The sequence below is a fragment of the Mustela nivalis genome, assembly GCF_964662115.1.
Source record: "Mustela nivalis genome assembly, chromosome: 5".
Classification (NCBI taxonomy): Eukaryota; Metazoa; Chordata; class Mammalia; order Carnivora; family Mustelidae; genus Mustela; species Mustela nivalis.
In genome coordinates, this window is record NC_139024.1 from 109,566,210 (window position 1) to 109,587,910 (window position 21,701).

At 36.2% G+C, this 21,701-nt stretch overlaps 1 protein-coding gene across 4 annotated transcripts in view; it reads left to right on the forward strand.

Moving 5' to 3' along the window:
- Positions 1–21,701, forward strand: part of ADGRB3 (adhesion G protein-coupled receptor B3) — a 730,754-nt gene that overhangs the window by 332,487 nt on the left and 376,566 nt on the right. For all 4 annotated transcript variants that reach the window (XM_082731305.1, XM_082731302.1, XM_082731304.1 and 1 more), the window contains one exon: positions 15,982–16,176. In XM_082731305.1, coding sequence (XP_082587431.1) covers positions 15,982–16,176 — 195 coding nt within the window. The remainder of the gene's footprint in view (positions 1–15,981; positions 16,177–21,701) is intronic.

Consider the following 21,701-nt stretch of genomic DNA (forward strand, 5'->3'; position numbering starts at 1 on the left):
CAGACAAGAATTGTCTTTTCAAATTTGAACCTCGAGCCCTAGAACAGCTCTAACATGAATGCAAGGTTTTTTTTATATCAGATATAGGGAAAATTAAGAACCATTAATAGAGTAGAACAAAGGGTATGCTTTCTTTTCTATATGGGATGATCTCTTTCCTAGAGACACGAGATAGATCTGTAAATAATTTAATACCATCATCTAATGAATGACTTTGGTCTTAGATAACTGATAGTTATGACCTGAAGCAAAAATATGTACTTAGATTATTATTTTATGAAAAGAAGTTTCTTGTATAATTATCTTTTAATTGAAGTCACTTAGAGCTGTGAGAACCTTTAAAATACCTTACAGATGGATTGTAGGAGTTGATGCTGAAAATAATATATAAATATATGATGTTTAAAGTGTGTCATTTGCACAAAATGACTACGATAAACCTTTTTTTAGGATTCACACAATAGAGACAACTGTGGCTGGCAGTAGGAGGCATAGAGTAAAAAGAATAAGGTTATTTCAGAAACACACCTACTCTTTAAACCATGACCCTCACCATATCTGTCTATATAAAGAACAAGAAGGCTTAATCCAGAACTATAAAAAGCAACAATTTTTAGAATTCAGTTTTTTTTTTCTTTTCACTGTCGATCTTGTCAACAGTATTAAATGTGAATGACACAGAAACTTTTAAGACTTGCCCTTTGGAACAAAGATGGTTACAGAGTGCTGCCATTGAGCAGACTAAATTACTGATAATTATAATTTTTAAAGGAAATACCAAAATTATAAACCTGAAGTACTTCAGTGACTAAATTTAAAAAATTAGAAAATACAGCCCCGGGAAATAGAATCCTTGATATATCCATGGGAATTTTTCCCTCCACTTGAATAAACTACTTACAAAGTCTTTTATAGAGCCACCTGGGTGGCTCAGTCGGTTAAGCATCTGCCTTCAGCTCAGGTCATGATCTCACGGTCCTGGGATCGAGCCCACTTTGGGCTCCTTGCTCAGTAGGGAGCCTGCCTCTCCCTTTCCCTACTGCTCGTGCTCTCTCTTGTTCACTCTCTCTCAAATAAATAAAATCTTAAAAAAAAAAAAAAAAAGAAAGAAAGAAAAAGTCTTCTACAGATATTGGTAAATGGCTTTAGGAACATTTACACACTCAATTCCAAATAATGACTATTACTCAAATAATTGACAGTACCTCAACAACCTGGGAAGTTGCTTCCAGTCTCTTCTTTCTTGTATTCTTTTTTCATATGAAAAAAGATTTAGTATCTCTTTAAAACAAACATGATTAAGAATGATTTTTAAATATCTAAGCATTTTGACAGTTTCTAGCAGTTAAGCATGTAGTGGTTAAGAGCAGGAACTCCGAAATCTACTACTTGAACTTAAATCTTAGTGCAATTCCAGAGGTAAACAATCCTGGGGAATGCAGTTCAACACACTAAGTTGATACTCTCATCTGTAAAATATGAATAATTATGGCACCTCCAACAGTTGTTTTAAAAATCAAATGAGATCATTCATGTAAAAATTTTATCCCATACTTGCCAGTTAATAAGCTCTCAATAACTCCTTTATCATAGTTTCAATTTTTGTTTTTGTTCTAAAAGGTAGCAGTTATAGAACTATAACTATAGTTGTTTAAAATTTCTGAAATCATTTTCCTTTTTATATAATTTCATATCTTTTAAAAGGCAGTTGTGTCAGGGGATGTACAATTTCCCCATTATTATATATTTCATTGTTTTGAATCATCATGGACTGCTATATTTTTACCTTGTCAGCTAGTGAGGTTGATAGCTAGAGAAGGGAAAAATCCTTCTGTAGCTTCAGTTTAATTTAGCAAACCCTTTGAGCAGGTACCTTTGTGTGCAGACAGTAAGATATAAATTACAGGGGACACATAGTTGAATAAGAAAGTGCAAGCCCTTTAGGAGTTTATGATCTAGTACAATAGATAAGATAAGAACACAAACACTATAATAATGTAAGATAGAGCAAGATTACTTCTTTGAGGCTTGAATCCAGAGATCATATCATGATTGCAGTTATCTGAGAAGAATTCAGGAAAGAGGAAGAAAAGATAACAATTTAACAAGTATATTTGGAGGGAACACTTAAAGTTTCAGAAGAGCCTAAGTCAGGGAGCAAAGGCAGGATCCATGGACTTTCTTTGGGAGATGGTGAGTAGTTCAGTATGGTTATTAGGATACTATAACAATAGTGGAACAGTGGGACAGACCAAGCTAACACTTCACAGATCATACTGACTTTTGTATAAACTACAACAAGATATATTTGCAAATATTGCATTGCAGCGTGGCTCAAAAGAAAGATAGGGAGATTTTTAGATACAAGAAATTTGGAAGAAAAAGAAAGCCCAACTCGAGCTATAGGTGAGAGTTGATGATTCAGCAACCTATGAGAGTTTCAGATTATGTGTGAGTTCTAGGTGCTGAAGCCTAAGATTCTAAAGCCCTTTTGGAGATACTGACCAGAGCCCCCACCCAATGAGCAGTGAGGGGGGTCTTAGCCCCCTAGCCCCTATTCCCCTGCAGTGAGCTGGCAATCTTTTTTTTTTTCTTCAGTGTTCCAAGATTCATTATTTATGCACTACACCCAGTGCTCCATGCAATACGTGCCCTCTTTAATACCTACCAGTAGGCTCACCTAACTCCCCACCAACTCCCCTCCAAAACCCTCAGTTTGTTTCTCAGAGTCCACAGTCTCTCATGGTTCATTTCCCCTTCCAATATCCCCCAATTCATTTTTCCTTTCCTTCTCCTAATGTCCTCCATGTTATTCCTTATGCTCCACAAGTATGTGAAGCCGTATGATAATTGAATCTCTCTGCTTGACTTATTTCATTCAGCATAATCTCCTCCAGTCCCATCCATGTTGATACAAAAGTTGAGTATTAATCCTTTCTGATAAAGGCATAATTCTCCATAGTATATATGGACCACATCTTCTTTATCCATTCGTCTTTTGAAGGGCATCTTGGCTCTTTCCACAGTTTGGTGACTGTGGCCATTGCTGCTATGAACATTGGAGTCCAGATGGCTCTTCTTTTCACTACACCTGTATCTTTGGAGTAAAGACCCAGTAGTACAATTGTAGGGTCATAGGGAAGCTCTATTTTTAATTCCTTAAGGAATCTCTGCACTGTTTTCCAAAGTGGCTGCACTGATTTGCATTCCTACCAATAGTTTAAGAGGGTTCCCCTTTCTCCATATCCTCTCCAACACTTGTTGTTTACTGTCTTGTTGATTTTGGCCATTCTGACTAATACAAGGTGGTATCTCAATGTGGTTTTTGATTTGAATCTCCCTGATGGCTAATGATGATGAACATTTTTTCATGTGTCTGTTGGCCATTTGTATGTCTTCTTTGGAGAAGTGTCTGTTCATGTCTTCTGCCCATTTTTTTGACATGATTATCTGCTTTTTGAGTGTTAAGTTTGAGGAGTTCTTTACAGATCTTGGATATCAGCCCTTTGTCTGTAGTGTCATTTGCAAATATCTTCTCCCATTCTGGGGGTTGTCTCTTTGTTTTGATGACTATTTCCTTTGCTGTGCAGAAGCTTTTGATCTTGATGAAGTCCCCAAAGTTCATTTTCTCTTTTGTTTCCTTTGCCTTTGGAGACATATCTTGAAAGAAGTTGCTGTGGCTGATGTTGAAGAGGTTACTGCTTATGTTCTCCTCTAGGAGTCTGATGGATTCCTGTCTCACATTGAGGTCTTTTATCCATTTCAAGTTTATCTATGTGTATGGTGTAAGAGAATGGTCAAGTTTCATTCTTCCACACATAGTTGTCCAATTTTCCCAGCACCATTATTGGAGAGACTGTCATTTTTCCACTGTATATTTTTTCCTGTTTGTTGAAGATTATTTGATCAAAGAGTTGTGGGTCCATATCTGGGTTCTCTACTTGGTTCCACTGGTCTATGTGTCCGTTTTTGTGCCAGTACTGCTGTCTTGGTGATCACACCTTTGTAATAAAGCTTGAAATCAGGCAACATGATGCCCCCAGTTTTGTTTTGTTTCATTTTGTTTTGTTTTGTTTTCCAACATATCCATAGTAATGTGGGGTCTCTTCTGGTTCCATACAAATTTTAGGATTGTTTGTTCCAGCACTTTGAGAAATGCCGGTGGAATTTTGATTGGGATGGCATTGAAAGTATATATTGCTCTAGGCAGTATAGACATTTAACAATGTTTATTCTTCCAATCCATGAGCATGGAATGCTTCTCCACCTTTTTGTGTCTTCTTCAATTTCTTTCATGAGTGTTCTGTAGTTCCTCGAGTACAGATCCTTTACCTCTTTGGTTAGGTTTATTCCTGGGTACCTGTTGTGGTGAGGTACTGAAGACCTAGACCAGCATGCATCTCTTTCCTATAGGTAAGAAGGACAGATGTGAGAAACAATACATAGCTAAGATTCAGAGGGCTTAGAAATTGAATATGGGAAAATAAGGGCTAACTGTCACTGAATATCTTTTATCTAAATATCCTCGGCTTTGTATTAATCCTTCACAACAAACATATAATGACATTTGTTTCTTTTCACAGACAAATCAGAAAATCCTAGGGGAATGACAATTTGTCCAGTGGCCTATGTGGTAAATAGTAGAACCACAATTTAAATCCAGGTTTTGTGGCTCCAGTGGTTCCTTAAACTTAATATACTAATAAGATTTCCAGAGACAATGCTTAGTAGGTAATTGTTGAGTTTAATTTGCAATTTAAAGAATTGTGGGTTTTAGATCAGATTTCATACTTCTGATTTTGATTTTGAAGAGAAACAGAAAGAAGACAGTAGTTGAAGGGAAAGTAGCAGTATTTAAATAAGATACACTGTGTCAGGCTGTATTTTTATGAGAGGGAAAGATTGAGGAGGATTGAGTGGGATTCAAAATCATAGACCTAACCATAGACTTCAATCATAAAATCACAGAGATAAAAACAAGACAGGTGAAGTGGAAGTAAAGGACAATTTGAAATGGAGAACAGGTAAGGTGAGCAAACCCAATCTGAATTCTATTTCTTCATCCAGAAAAGAGAAAAAACAGTCCATCAGATAAACAGGGATTGGTCATTCTAGAAATAGCAAAAGTGTAGGCTTAAGGTAAGGAGAGAAACTTCCACAGTCTACTTGTGTTGTAGAAGGAAGATCAAGAACCTGGAATTATTTTTCAACTAAACATGTTCTGGATGGCTATCTGTCTCAACCGAACACTCTTTATACCCTTTATAAATGCCACCAACAGTCTATACTCATGTGTACAAATACTACAAGATATTTGTTCTGGGTGCTGTTCAATGACAGTGCCGGGAAGGATACTAATTAGTGCCAATTGTGAAAGCTGGTGGTGTGATGGGGCACCTGTCTGCAAAGGGCTGGGCTGAGAACAACTCATTTCACAGAAGCCTGCTAAGCAGCTGTCAGATGGCAATGACGTTAATTTACTACCGACTCGGGCTGCATTTGATGCTGACCCAGGCATGAAAGACTGCTTTTTTCTAGCTCTGATTAGTTGAGCCATCCACTGCCTTCTGTACAATTTTTATTGCAAATAGAATACGTGACTAACTGTTTTATTCCACAAGATTTAAGTCAGTGTTATGTTTTTGTTTGAGGGGAAGGATACGTTAGATCTGTGCAGGTAAAATCCCTCATGTTCTGGATGGAGGTAGGGGTTGCCAAAATAATGGAGCTGTTCTGAAGTAGTTTGATGATGTTTACCTTGGCAGTTGTTACTTACATTCTATTTCTAATGGAGAACATTCAAGTCCTCTGAAGCTCTGAGTATCACAGCTGTGATCTGTACGGCCAGCACAAAACTGAAGACTGAGTTTTATGACTTTATTTTTTAGGTTGACCCTATCAGTCTCATTTCTCTTTGTGACTTTCCTCACACTGTATCTATTGGACAGGACACTTTTCAGGCCAGAAGCTACACTGTCTCTTTAAGTCAGAAAGTTTCTTTATTTCATGCAGTTTGATACCAATGTTTTCTATGTTTTCTATGTTGATAAACACGCTAGCACAGCTTTCAAGTGTGCCTTACTTAATCCTATGACCTAATATAAACATAGAAGGACATTGGCATATTCATTCATTTATTTATTCAACATACTAGAAAGTTCTCTAGGTGCACGGAATGTAACAGGAAAAAAAAAAGTCTTTCTCACAAGACTTATATTCTAATGGAAGAGGCCAGAAAACATATAAGCCAAGAGACAGATACACAATTGTTAGTAAGGCTGAGCACAATGAAGAAGGGTAAATTGATTGAGAATGACAAGGAGACCATTTTGTGTAGGGAGTCAGGTAAGACCTCTCTGAGGAAATGACAAAAAACAAACGAACAAACAAAAACTTGTGGATTTCTGTGGGAAGACTCTTCCAGAACAAAGGAAATGCTAGTTCAAGGGCCCTGAAGTGGACATGCACTTAATGTACAATGAATGAAGAGATAGGTGTTGAAAGTCTCCAAGAAATAAATCATCTCTGTCTGTGATGACGCAAGCTTTCCGGTATGCAGTAGCTGTACTCACTCTGTTATGCTTGCATGAGCTCATCTGAAGTTAAAAAGAAAAGAAAAGAAAAAAGATTAAAAAGAAATTTTAACTCTATAGGCATATTTTTTCTAATCTTACAGGAGACATGGTAAACTGAGTCTCTGATGGGTCCAATGACATAAATAATAATTTGAAACATTTAAATAAAAATCTAGACAGCTATGGCTCCAAAGCCCTTTCCACTGTATTACATTACAAAGGTATAATTAGGACATCATAACTGAAATGCACTCTAACAAACTTTTACTCTACTGCATTCTAAGGCTGTGGCATGGAACCTACCCTCAAGATTCAGAAAGACTATTGGCACAGAAAGACATACAGGCAAACATACTTCAGTGTGATAGCATGATGTGTGTAAGATAAGAGAGCACAAGGAATGAACCCATTAGCTCTGTTTAAATATTTAGGAGAACCAGGAATAAATATGAGTGGTATATAAACATGGGCTAATGTAAGGAAGGAGGGTGAACGATTCAGTGCACAAACATGAAGTTATGGAACACATGACCTGAACAGAAAATTGCAAATAGTTATCAATAGCAGAACTGGAGTTCAACTTGGTAGTACATATCTTCTTTGCAAACCAGCTGCCTTTTACTCTGAGGGTCAGTCCTTTCTGATCGCCTAGTATCATGATTAAATATGTTAATGATATTCCACAGCAAGGTCCATTGAAATTTTAGATATGCAAAGGCTAGATCATTATGCCGTCCAATCCTTGGGGCTTTAGTCAGTGGTCAGTCATTGCCACTGAGGACAGAGGAGGAGAATAATGAAAGAATAAAATAAGAAGAAATAAAATGTCTAAATCTGTTATTTTTTTTAGCATAACATAATGGAAATACAGTTTATCTCTGAAGAAGTTTATTTTATCAAAATATTTTTAGAGAGAGTTTTAGAGGCTAAAGAAAAGTAACATCTGAAGTGCCAAGATAATTTGTAACATTTTTTTCAACTAATTCATAACTTTTGGATTAGTTCAGATTGATTGCATACTTTAAAGGATTTATTGTCATATTTCTTAATGGGAAATTGATAATTACAGTTATTATACATTAACCTTTCTATTTCAATAATTTCTGGTGTGTTAGTTCTTTCTTATTTCATACCCTTTTGAAAATTTAATCTTATCACAACTTTACTAGTGGAATGATATTGACCTTTTAGTAAACAAATAAAAATATAATGGATCATTGCTATCTCCTTACCTTTTCTTACTTTGCTGTTATACCGCATTGTTAAGTGTTGTTCTTCCCTTGAAATGTGAGATAAGCAAATATGACAATTGGTGGCAGATTTCTCCGGCCATCAAACTAATTTAAGCTTTGCATATTAATTGTTCATTCTGCTGCTGAAGATATCACTAAATTTTTTTTGGTTATTTTGTTTTATTGTTATTGTTTATTTATTTTTTAAGTAAAGCTAATGTAACCTAGCTTTTATTTAGAGATGTCATAGTATATCTCTAAAACTTAGAGCATTTTCTTAAGCTAAAATTTTCATAACTTTTTTTTGCTGTTATATAAAGATGTGTTTATTTTAAAAGGTAAGACAAAACTTACTAAGCTCACTTTATTAAATAAAAATCGATCTGTATTTTGTTTTAATTCCAGTATAGTTAATGTACAGTGTTATGTTAGTTTCAGGTGCACCATATAGTGATTCGATAATTCTATGATTGCTTAGTGCTCCTCGTGATAAGTGTACTCTCAATAGCCTTCACCTATTTCACCTATCCCTTACCTACCTCCCATCTGATAACCATCAATTTTTTTCTGTATAGCTAAGAGTCTGTTTTTCAGTTTGTCTCTTTTTTCTTTATTAGCTTTGCTTCTTAAATTCCATGTATGAGTAAAATCATACAGTATTTGTCTATTTCTGACTGCTTTATTTCATTTAGCATTTTACTCCCTAGATCTATCCATGTTGTTGCTAATGGCAAGTAATATTGCATTATATAAATATACCACATCTTTATCCATTCATCTATCAACAGATACTTGGGATGCATCTGTAATTTGGTTATTGAAAATCATGTTGCAATAAGCATAAAGTTGCATATACCCTTTTGAATTAGTGTCTTCATAGTCTTTGGGCAGATACCCAGTAGTGCAATTACTGAACCATGGGGTATTTCTATTTTATTTTATTGTTTTTTCAGGGTTTTGTTTGTTTGTTTGTTTTTTGGTTTTTTTTTGAGAGAGAGAGAGAAAGGGAGAGCACGAGTGGGAGAGGCAGCGAGAAAGGGAGATAAAATCTCAAACAGACTTCTTACTGAGTGTGGAACCCAATACAGGGCTCAATCTCAGGACCCTGAGATCAGGAACCTGAGCTGAAGCTGAGTTGGATGATTAACCAACTGAACCAGCCAGGTGCCCATGGTATTTCTATTTTAAATTTTTTCAGGAAACTCCGTACTGTTTGCCACAGTGGCTACGCCAGTTTGCATCTGTGTTCCTTTTTCTCCACATCCTCATCAATACTTACTGTTTCTTGTGTTTTTTATTTTAGCCATTCTGACAGGTGTGAAGTGATATCTCAGCATGGCTTTAATTTACATTTCCCTGATGATGAGTGATGTCAGCATCTTTTCTATTAACCATCTCAATGTCTTCAATATCTGTTCATGTCTTCAGCCCATTTTTAATTGGATTATTTGTATTGTTTTGCTGTTGAGTTGTATATATTTTTTATATAACTGGATACTTGGATACTAACCCTTTATCAGACATGTCATTTGCAAATATCTTCTCCCATTCACTTGGTTGCATTTTAGTTTTGTTGATTATTTCTTATGGTGTGTAGAAGCTTTTTATTTTGGTATCATCCCAATAATTTATTTTTACTTTTGTTTCCTTTATTTCAAGAGCTGTATCTAGAAAAAGTTTGCTACATTCAATGTCAGAGAAATTACTGCCTTTGTCTCTTCTAGGATATTTATGGTTTCAGGTCTTACATTTAGGCCTTCCATCCATTTTGAGTTTATATTTGTGTGTGATGAAAGATAGTATCCCATTTTTATTCTTTTGCATGTAGCTGTCCAGTTTTCCCAACACCCTTTGTTGAAGAGGCTGTCTTTTCCTCAGTGCATATTCTTGCCTCCTTTGTCAAAGAATAATTGACCATATAATCATGGGTTTATTTCTGGGCTCTCTATTCAGTTCCATTGATCTATGTGCCTATTTTTTTGTTGGTACCAAACTGTTTTGATTACTATAGCTTTGTAGTATATCTTGAAATCTGCGATTGTGGTTTTGTTCCTCTTTTTCAAGATTGCTTTGGATATCTTATGTGGTTCCATACAAATTTTAGGATTATTCATTCTAGTCTTTGAAAAAATACTGTTGGTATGTTGATAGGGGGTGCATTAAAGCTATAGATTGCTTGGGGCACCTGGATGGCTTAGTCGGTTGAGTGTCTGTCTTCAGCTCAGGTCATGGTTCCAGGGTCCTGGAATAGAGTTCCCACATCAGGCTCCCTGCTCAGCCAGGAGCTTGCTTCTCCCTCTGCCTGCTACTCCCCATGCTTGTGCTCTCTCTCATGCTCTCTCTGTGTCAAATAAATAAAAATCTTAAAAAAAAAAAAAAAGCTATAGTTTGCTTTAGATAGTACAGGTATTTTAACAATATTTGCCCTTCCAATCCATGAGGATGAAATATCTTTCCATTTGTGTCATGTTTAATTTATTTCATCAGAGTTTTCTGGTTTTCAAAGTACAGGTCTTTCACCTCCATGGTTCAGTTTATTTCTAAATATATTATTATTTGAGGTGTAATTATAAATGAGGCTGTTTTCTTAATTTCTCTTTCTGCTACTTCATTACTAGTATATAGAAATTCAATGAATTTCTGTACATTGATTATGTATCCCATGACCTCCCTGAATTAATGTCAGTTTTAGTCATTTTTTGATGGAGTCTTTAGGGTTTTCTATATACAATGTCATGTCATCTGCAAATAGGGAAAGTTTTACTTCTTTCTTACCAATCTGGCCTTTTATTTCTATTGTGTTGCTTGATTGCTATGGCAAAGATTTCTAGTATTATGTTCAATAAAAGTGGTGAGGATGGACAGTTTTGTCCTGTTCTTTACCTTAGAGAAAAAGCTCTCAGCTTTTCACTATTGAGTATGATGTTAGCTGTGAATTTTTCAAATATGGCCTTTATTATGTTGAGGTATGTTCACTTCAACCTTTTTTGTTGAGGGTTTTTTGTCATGATTGAATGTTATACTTTTGTCAGATGCTTTTTCTGTATCCATTGAAATGAGCATGTGGTTTATATACTTTCTCTTATTGATGTGATGTATCATGTTGGTTGATTTGTGAATATTGAGGCATGAACACATCCCTGAAATAAATCCCACTTGATCATGGTGAATGACTCTTTTTAATGTATTGTCAGATTTGGTTAGCTAATGTTTTGTTGAAGATTTTTGTGTCTATCCTCATCAGAGATATTGGCCTTTAGTTCTCTTTTTTATGCAGTGTCTTTTTTGTGTGGCTTTGGTATGGGAATAATCCTGGCCTGATAGAATGAATTTGTAAGTTTTCCTTCCTTTTTCATTTTTTGGAATAGTTTGAGAAGAATAGGTGTTAACTCCTCTTTAAATGCTTGGTAACATCACCTGAGAAGTTATCTGGTCTTGGACTTTTGTTGGTTGGGAGTTCTTTTTTTTTAAATTACTGATTCAATTTCATTGCTGGCAATTGGTCTATTCAAGTTTTCTATTTCTTTCTGATTCAGTTTTGGGAGTTTATATATTTCTATTTCTTTCTTTGTTTGGTTTGTTTTTAAAGATTTTATTTATTTATTGGACAGACAGAGATCACAAGTAGACAGAGAGGCAGGCAGAAAGAGAGGAGGAAGCAGGCTCCCCACTGAGCAGAGAGCTCAATGCGGGGCTACATTATGACATGAGCCAAAGGCAGAAGCTTTTAACCCATTGAGCCACCCTGGCACCCCTCTATTTCTTTCTGATTCAGTTTTGGGAGTTTATATATTTCTATTAATTTATCTATTTCTGTTACATTTTCTGTTTTTTGATATATGGTTTTATAATATTCTCTTATAATTCTTTGCATTTCCGTGGAGTCATTTTTTTATTTCTCCTCTTTCATTTCTGTTTTTGTTCATTTCAGTCCTCTCCTCCCCTCCCCTTTTTTTGTGAGTCTAGTTAAAGTTATAAGTTAAAGTTATAAGTTCTGGGGCACCTGGGTGGCTCAGTGGGTTAAAGCCTCTGCTCAGGTCATGATCCCAGGGTCCTGGGATCAAGCCCCACATCAGGCTCTCTGCTCGGCAGGGGGCCTGCTTCTCTTCCTCTCTCTCTGCCTGCCTCTCTGCCTACTTGTGATCTGTCTGTCAAATAAATAAATAAAATATTAAAAAAAAAACAACTTTAAAGTTATAAGTTCTGTTGATCTTTTCAAGAACTGGCTCCTGGTTTCATTGATCTGTTCAATTGGTTTTTGTTTGTTTGTTTGTTTGTTTAATTTCTATTTCATTTATTTCTGCTTTGATATTTATTATTTCCTCTCTTTGAGTTTTGTTTTTCTTTTTCTAGTTCTCTTCGGTGTAAGATTAGGTTGTGTATTTGAGATTTTTCTTTCTTCCTTGAGGTATACATGTATTGCTATACACATCCCTTTTAGAACAGATTTTGCTGCACCCCAAAGATTTTAGACAATTGTGTTTTCATTTTCATTTGTCTCCATCTGTTTTTCATTTCTTCTTTGCTTTCTTGGTTGACCCATTCATTCTTGAGTAACATATTGTTTAACCTCCATGCATTTGTATTCTTTGCAGATGTTTCTTATGGTTTATTTCTGGTATCATAGCATTATGGTCAGAAAAGATGCATGGTATGACTTCAACTTCACAGTTTTTGAATTTGTTGAACTTTGTTTTGTGGCCTAATATGTGTCTTTTGGAGAATGTTTCATGTGTATTTGAAAAGAATGTGTATTCTGCTGTTTTAGGATGGAATATTCTGAATATTAGAATGATCAGATGTCACTGTTTACTTGTTGATTTTCCGTGTGGAACATCTGCCCCCTGATGTAAGAGGGTGTTAAAGTCCCCTACTTTTATTATATTACTATCAATTACTTCCTTTATATGTTTTTAGCTTCTTTATGTATTTGGGTGCTCCCATGGTGAGTGCACAATATTTGCAATTTATTATATCTTCTTGTTGAATTGTTTCCTTTATAATTATATAGTGTTCCTTTTTTTTCCCTCTTGTTACAGTCTTTGCTTTAAAGTCTATTTTGTCTGATACAAGTATTGCTATCTAGCTTTCTTTTCACTGCCATTTGCATGAAAAATGTTTTTTCATTCCTTCACATTCAATCTGCATGTGTCTTTAGGTCTGAAATGAATCTCTTATTGGCAACATATACATGGATCTTTTTTTTTGTTTTTTTATCCATTCCATCACCCCTTGTCTTTTGATTTGAGTGTTAAGTCCATTTGCATTCAAAGTGATTATTAATGGTTATGTTCTTAGTGCCATTTTCTTACCTGTCTATGGTTGTTATTTAAGTTCTCTGTTCTTTTATTCTCTTGCTCTCTTCTTTTACAGTTTGATGGCTTTTTTTAATGATATCCTTGGGTTCCTTTCTCTTTTTCATTTTTACATATCTATTACTGGTTTTTAATTTGTGGTTACCATGATGTTTGTTTATAACATGTTCTCCATATAACAGTCTCTGTTAAGTTTCTGTTAACTTAAGTGAACCCATTCTTTACCTCTCTCCCTCCCACATTTTAGGTATATGATGTCATACTTTACATCCTTTTATTTTGTGACTCCTTTGACTGATTTTTATAGATATATTTATTTTTACTGCTTTTCTGTTTCTTACTTTTCTTATTCTTGCTTATGATTTTTCCTTTCTACTCAGAGTCCCAGTTAACATTTCTTATAGGGTTAGTTTCATGGTCATGAATTTCTTTAGCTTTTGTTTGTCTTTGAAATTCTTGATCTCTTCTATCCTGAATCATAGCCTTACTGGATAGTGTATTCTTGGCTGCTGTTTTTTGTTTGTTTGGTTTTGTTGGTCTTGTTTTTTCCTTTCAGCACTGATTATATCATTCCATTCCCTTCTGACCGGCTGAAAAGTCAACTTACAGCCTTATGATATTTCCCTTGTATGTAACTTTTCTTTTCTCTTGTATGTAACTTTTCTTTTCTCTTGCTACTTTTAAAATTCTCTCTTTATCATTAATGTTTGCCCTTTTAATTATTATGTGTCTTGGCATTGACTTTCTTGAGTTGATTTTGTGGGGGCTCTCTGTGCTTTCTGGATCTAGATTTCTGTTTCCTTCCCCAGATTTGGTAAGTTTTCGCTATTATTTCTTCAAATAAATTTTTCTGCTCCCTTTTTCTCTCTCTTTTTTCCTCCTAGAACTCCTGTAATGTGAAAATTATTATGCTTCATTGTGTTGCTGAATTCCCTAAGTCCTTTTTCACTTTTTAGTATTTTTTTCTCTTTCCTGAGTCTGATTGCTTTCCATTGCTCTCTCCTATAAGTCATTGATCTGTTCTTCTGCTTCCTCTGGTCTACTATTTATTCCACTTTGTCATTTTTTAATTTCATTTATAAAATTCTTCATCAAAAACTGGTTCTTTTTTATGTTTTCTATTTGCTTGTTGAGTATCACTAAGATTCTCTACTCTTTTATCAAACCTCATGAGTATCTTTATGACCATTACTTTAAATTCTCTATAAGCATATTACTTATCTCCATTTCATTTAAGTCTCTTGCTTTGCTTTTGTCCTGTTACTTTATGGGGAACATATACCTCTGTCTCCTCATTTTGCCTAACTCTCTGTGTCTATTTCTATGTGTTAGGAAAGTTAACTATTACTTCTCTTAAATGTAATGGCCTTATGTAGAAGAAGTCCTATAGTGCCCTGCATTGCAATGTATCCTGTTCACTAGAACCTGGAGCTTCAGGGATATTTCCTATGTGTATGCGCCCTGCTGTTGTGGCTGAGCCACTTTTGCTTCAGTCCCATCATCTGCAATGGTTCTGTTGCCTGTTGGTTCTTGTATTGTTAGTGAGCCAGTCTGGGGCTGCCTTGGGGTTAAGTGATTCAGACCAGGCACTTGCCAGAGAAGCAGTAGCACTGAACTGCAGGAGAATGTGGGTGCGGGGCATGTGGTGCCAGAAATATCCATGCTAGTGGGAAGGAACCTGCAGCTTATAGTGACCAAGGGAAGCTCATTGGATGGGTGCATCTACAAGTGTTCAGCTAGAATGCCTGTGTCAGCAAGGTTTGTGTGGTTCTACTATGGGAGAGACCTTGGAGGGAAGGCCTGGCAAGACGAGAATGCATGTCTATGGTGCACTGTTAGCAAGCTGGGTAATGAGCATTGGCCTGGAGCTCTTTCCTGGAGGAGGGTGTATGTTTAGATGGGGCAAGGGAGGGAGATGGAGCCTGTCCTTTGTTCCTAGAGTAATCTATCCCTCCAGCATAAGATCTGGGATTAGTATACAAATTTTTCTTTCTCGCATATATCCCAGGCATTTTTCAAACTGCTGCTTCTATGCTGAATCTCCATGGCACTTTTTGTTGACTCATCATCTGTTTAAGGATAGCAACTCAATTTCTTCTCACCCTCTTGGCTCTTCTGCTTATTTAAAGTTCCAGGTTTTAATGCTGATTGTAAGAACTCAAAAAATGTGACCCCTCTAGTTTTCAAAGCCAGATGTTGTGGGGATTCCTCTTCCCTGTGTGTACTCCCTGGTGTGACTATCTTATTTCTCCCTTCTTTGACTGAAGCTCTCCCCCTCCCTCTCACCAATAGTCCCACATCTCTACCCTTCTTTTCCTCTTTGATGTGGCCTCTTCTCTACATTTAACTGTGGATAGTTTGTTTTGGGAGTCTCTGGGTCATTTTCTCAGTTATTTACACTGATGTGGGTGTTAGCTAGTTGTATTCAAGTGACAAGGTGAGCTTAGGGTACTCCTACTCCACCATCTTTCCTGGAAGTTAGAAAAATAGGTATTTTGAAATGTTTATAATCTCCTGTCTCTGATCACATCTTGCTGAATTATCTCACTTGTTTATCACCTGCAAAAGTATTTTTAAAAATTTTTATTTCAATTAAAAACCCAAAGTTTTGCCAATATGTTCAACTGTGTGTTCTGAGTACTAGAAAGGACAAGTCTGTCATGCTTGCCAAAGTGTATATACTCATTAGTGTTTGTGTGCTGGATGTTAATCCATCTGAGTGTGAAATACACAAAATTTACAGTTTTGCAATGCTATTTTAAAGTTGACTCTGCAATTTTAAATAATTTTTTGATAAAAATATGTAGATTAATAGTAATGAAGATTCTGATGTTTGTTCTGTTCTTTTGACCATGACAGATCAAAGAACACCTTGCTAAGGGGCAACGGACGTTGGCAGGTGATGGAATGTCCCAGGTGACCAAGACACTGTTGGATTTAACTCAGAGGAAAAATTTCTATGCAGGTGATCTTCTGATGTCTGTGGAAATTCTCAGAAATGTGACAGACACATTTAAAAGGGCAAGTTACATCCCTGCATCTGATGGTGTCCAGGTAAGAGACAATCCCCTGAATGAAAAGATTAGTGAACATGCATTCAGGTTTTGGCCCTGAGAGGCCAGTGCTGCAGCCCTTTGGAGATGTTCTGGCCTGGAAGGAAAGAGCACTTACTCCTACAGGGGACATATTCGGGTTGTGCTTAGTGTGAGCTCTGGAAATGACCTCAATTCTCTTAGTCATTGTACACCTCAGTGTTCTCAACCATAAAATGCTCATAATACACCTCAAGGAGCTACTGAATGAGAATGTGTGTAAAGTGTTTTGAGCCTTCAGATAAAAGGCACTATAGCAAACTCAAGGTTGTATCATGGATATTTTATTCCCACATTTAATATCACCATCTTGCCATAAGAGACTATTAAAAGCACATTAAGCATAATGAAAGTACATTAACTATAACATGCAAAGAAGATATAGTTTAAGTTTTGTTGGGGTTTTGCTTTCAGAAAGGGGAAGGCCATTTTTAATTTTGTGGAACCCTTGCCTGAAAATATTGGACAAATAGAGAATTGTTCTGGATAGGAAAATAAGAAATTCAATAACTCCTCACAGCGAGTTTTTCTTGTCATGGAAGACTTCTAGAGCAACATCGTTTATTTCCATAATAAAGTTTAAGTACTCACCCAATTTCAGTATTGCCTTTGCCATTAAAGCAAAGCATGTTGAATGGCAAACAAAGCAAATTTAATGCAACTCCTGTTTGCATTTCAGATTAACTCCTTTTGTGCTGTAGGCTAAAATGTACTCCTGCCAAGAATGCTGACTTGATTTCTGCATTTCCAGTATAATGCTCTTTCTGTATCTCCCCATAAAGTTCATTAAAATAAGGTTTTGGCAAAACTCCCAGATCAGGTAGTTTTCTTTCTGCCTACTATTCATTTGGGAGTTTTATTTGTGTTTCACTTGGAGAATGCAGAGGGGTTTTTCTGTTATGTTTTGTTTTGTTTGTTTTGTTTTGTTTTGTTTTGTTTTAATCAGCTATTGAAAGAGGAAAAGAAGACTTTTTGAAATCATGGAATTGTTCATAAATAATATCGATGCCCTGATTTTTATATAGGTACATATGTTACTTAAATTATATGCAAATATTGCTGAAAGTAACTGAAATGGGAATTATTGATGCTGCATTTTATATTATATCACCAGTGCCCAAGAATACAGTTTTAATTGTAAAAATATGGGGCATGGATCGTTACTGCCATTTGAGCATTTCAAGAATTCTTTTTTACAAAGAATGAAATGGTTTTCTGATTTTAAAAACATGATAAAGTAAGCCAAGCTGATATTTTCCCCGTAGTTCTGAAATACTTCTATCCATTAGAATTTACATTAAAAAAATAACATCTGAACTGCCTGATGCAAAATACAAGTTGTAATTTCAAAAAAACCTCAGATACTGATGTTCACAGTTGAAACATCAGGTAGAATGATTAAATAATCTCTAGGCCCTCCTTTAACCCTCAAGAGTGTAGGACTTTAAGATTTTTAGATGCTGAAACTGAAAAAATTAAGATGACCAGGTTTTTGATTGAGTTACATATTTTGATTTAGTTACTTATTAGAGTGCATTGGCTCAAGGAGCAATTAGTTTAACCAAAGGTTTAGTCATGGGCACATTAGCTGGTATGACTTAAATAAAGCAGTTTTGCTGATTATTTTGTTGTTATTTTGGCATAGTCAGAAATTTCCGTCCCACTCTCTTATTAATCCTCCACACTACACAAAATTCTCAGCATGCTGGTGTCCTAGTCATCCCTTCACAAACAGGAACTGAATTTTTCTACTTCATTTTCTTTACTGGTGTCTTTTCAGGCCCCTGGAATGCCCTTGTCTTTTGGAATTCCTTCCTCTTCCATCTCTGTCAAAATCATTAACCTGGATCTAGCAAGATTTCTGAATGCCAGACCAGCAAGCCCCAAACTCCATCTGAAAATGATCTTTCTCTTTTCTGAAATCCCAGAAAACTTTGCACTTCTTTTATTCTACTTTCCACCAGTTTATAGAAACATTTTATATACATTTATCATCTTTGCCTGCTTATAAACTCTAATTTATAACCTTACTCAACATCACCTGTACCTTACTTAAACTTCAGTCCTCTATTTCCAAAGGCTCTGGGCATTTTTGTTTGGCTGGCACCTCAGGATTAATATGGCATAAACGAAGCTTATTTTGAATTGCAAGTTTTCTTGCATATCATACTTCTCTTTGTAGAACTAGTAGTCCTTAGGCTGGAATTATAATGTTATCTTGACTTTTCCTTCTTTTCCTTTATGGCTACAATTGTATCTTTTCTATCCATTATTTCCTCTCTTTTCCCATTGCTGCTATCCTAATTAAGCCTTTAATTGCCTCAGCCTACATTATTTCCAAGGCTTCTTTCCTTTAATCCTCCCTCAGAGCTTTACCTACATCTCTATTCATCTTGTACATCATAGTCCTAGTGGTTATCCTAGAACAGCTCTGATTATGTCACTTCTTAGATCAGAAACCTTCACTGGAACTCCAAGTCCCCTTGAATGACAACTCAAAGTCTTCATGTTGTTTTCTAGTACACTCCACAGTATGTAGGTTACCTATCTTTACAGCTAAAAATGAGTTACTCCTCCTCTATACAGATTTATGTCAAATGAATTACTTACCCCTTAAAAAAATTATTTTAGAGGGAGAGGAGGAGCAGAGGGAGAGAATATTTCAAGCAGATTCTCTGCTGAACACAGAGTCTGACAGGGAGCTAACTCTAACCACCCATGAGATCATGGCCTGAGCCAAAACCAAGATTCAGGTGCTTAACTCACTGAGCCATCCAGCTGCCCCACCAGGTTCTGCTTCTTGAATGCACTCTATATTCTTAGCTCTTGGTTTCTGCCTCCTCTGTGCTCTTACACTGGCTTGATTTCTCCCAGTCTCCTGAGGTAATTTCTTGGTACTCTGGGCCTCCGAATTCTGATGGTACTTTCTCTCCTGTATCTCTTTATATATCATATTATTAACACTAATCAGAATCCTTGAAAAAGAAGACATTTTCCTGATCCATCTTTGGATCCCAACCAAGCTCTAGGATATCCTCCTCCTCCAATAAGATTTAGTGTGGAACCTTAACCCAAAATTGGTAATTACATAGGTGCCACTAAGTTATTTTCATTCTTTCTTAAACTGGGAAGTGAAAAAAGAAAGATTAACTAAAACTATTTAAGAAGAATGAATTCTTTTCAATGTAGTTATGAGCAGTGCATTTTAGTTAAAATGCTTACTAATGCCGGATTCACTAAAAGATTGATTTGAGGGGCGCCTGGGTGGCTCAGTGGGTTAAGCTTCTGCCTTCAGCTTGGGTCATGATCTCAGGGTCCTGGGATCGAGCCCTGCATCGGGCTCTCTGCTCAGCAGGGAGCCTGTTTCCCTTCCTCTCTCTCTCTCTGCCTGCCTCTCTGCCTATTTGTGATCTCTGTCTGTCAAATAAATAAATAAAACCTTTAAAAGATTGATTTGATGCATTGATGAAAGTGAGCTGCAATAGCTACAACCTATTAAACTTGGGGGAAAATAAAGTGTGGCTGTATGTCTTAAAATGATAAAGCAAATAATAGTTTTGTTTTTGGAAACTGTAGAAAAGATATTCCAAAAGTCTTTTCCCTTCTGATACACTGTTTTCCAGACTCTGGGGCTTTGTCATATCTCTGAGTCTCTCCCTGTTAGTTCTCTAGTTAGTTTATCTTTCTTGTTTCAATCTGATGCAAGTTCGTTCCAGATCCAGTTAAAAAATCCCTTCTACTCAAGTCTTCTCATAAAATCCCAGGCAGATTTCAAGTTTTTCCTAATTTTCTGGCCTTTTGAAACCTTATAAATATCTCTGCTTCTAGCATATTCCTTACATAACATCGTAATATCTCTCATAATATTCTAATTATTTGTTTCTAGGTCTGTTTTCAGCAAAAAATTTTAAACTTCTTGAGAGATGATTATATCTTGAAGCATAGTAGACACTCCAGTATTTATTGAAGTAATTAATAAATGAATATAAATAACATAGTAATTTGGAGGAAATTTACATTATTCAAACACACACACACACACACACACACACAAATAAAACTCTGAACATCCAATTTAGAGAAAGAAAGGGAAAAAGAGGAAAAACACAACAATTTACTTACTTTTTTGCCACTGGAAAAATTTGTAGTGAGACTCATTCTATCAACAGAAAATTGAATTTGCAACCCGCTGAAACTTTAAGACTTGACAGAATTAAATCAGACATATGCAAGTTGAAATCCCAGCTTGTATAGTAACTATCTTGGTGTCTTCAAACATGTTACTTAATATTTCTCCATGTTATTTCTTCCTATCTAAATAAGAAATAAAGGAGACGTAGAAGTATGGTCTATTTTTGTAATTCATGGTAGTTATATTGTGTAGATTTGTGGCAAACAATAAATTAATGAATACTGAACCATTTACTCCTAGGGAAAATACAGGATGAGGTTCCATTGAGAATTTGTTCATATCATTTTCATTAACCAATTAATACATGATCCTGTTTTATGTGTGTTACTGTCAAAAGACATTGTTTTTAAGGTATATGGTTAATCATTAACTCTGAACTCACAGCCAAGACATTTAATTCAAGCCAGAAAAAGTTTTCCTAATACATGTTTTCTCTGTAAGGCACATGACAGTCTTTCTGAGTTTAAGAATACTAGATAGTCCTTTATTTTTTTTTTTTAAGATTTTATTTATTTATTTGACAGAGAGAGAGATCACAAGTAGGCAGAGAAGCAGACAGAGAGAGAGGGGGAAGCAGGCTCCCTGCTGAGCAGAGAGCCCGATGCGGGACTCGATCCCAGGACCCTGAGATCATGACCTGAGCCGAAGGCAGAGGCTTAACCCACTGAGCCACCCAGGCGCCCCTAGATAGTCCTTTAGACTGTGCAATGGGACATTTTAAAATGTGAAATCACCAATAAAAAGTACACACACACAAAGGAAAACAAACAAAAACCAATAGGGGGCCATTAAATTGGCTATGAAAAGGAACATGTTTACAAGTGTTGGGTCCCCCCATAATGGGTCCGTGATTAAAGGAGCGAGACTGATACAAAGCGAAGGTCAAGCAAAGCTTTATTTCATGTCAAGCATCAAGAATCCAAATCGGACAGTCAAACAGACTGGTCAGGGCTGCCCCTGTCACAAAGAGGGTGACCCCTCCCTGCTTTCCAGACTAACTTTTATAGAACAAAGGCCATGTGGTTGGGCATGGCCACACACAGGTGGCCAATGACATTGTAACACACAGAGAAAGCTGCACAGTCATGCTAGGTGACCAATTGAATTACAATTGACCCTAGTAGACATTTGAACCAGCCTATCACCTTGGTCAGAATTGGCACCCAAAAGGCGGGGCCCATACTCCTTGGTAGCTAGGAGACAGTATGCGTCCCCACTGATTGAATACCTCCACCTGGCCTGACCCACCCGTGTACTTGGACTTTGTTATCTGGGACTGGTTTCCTCGACTTGTT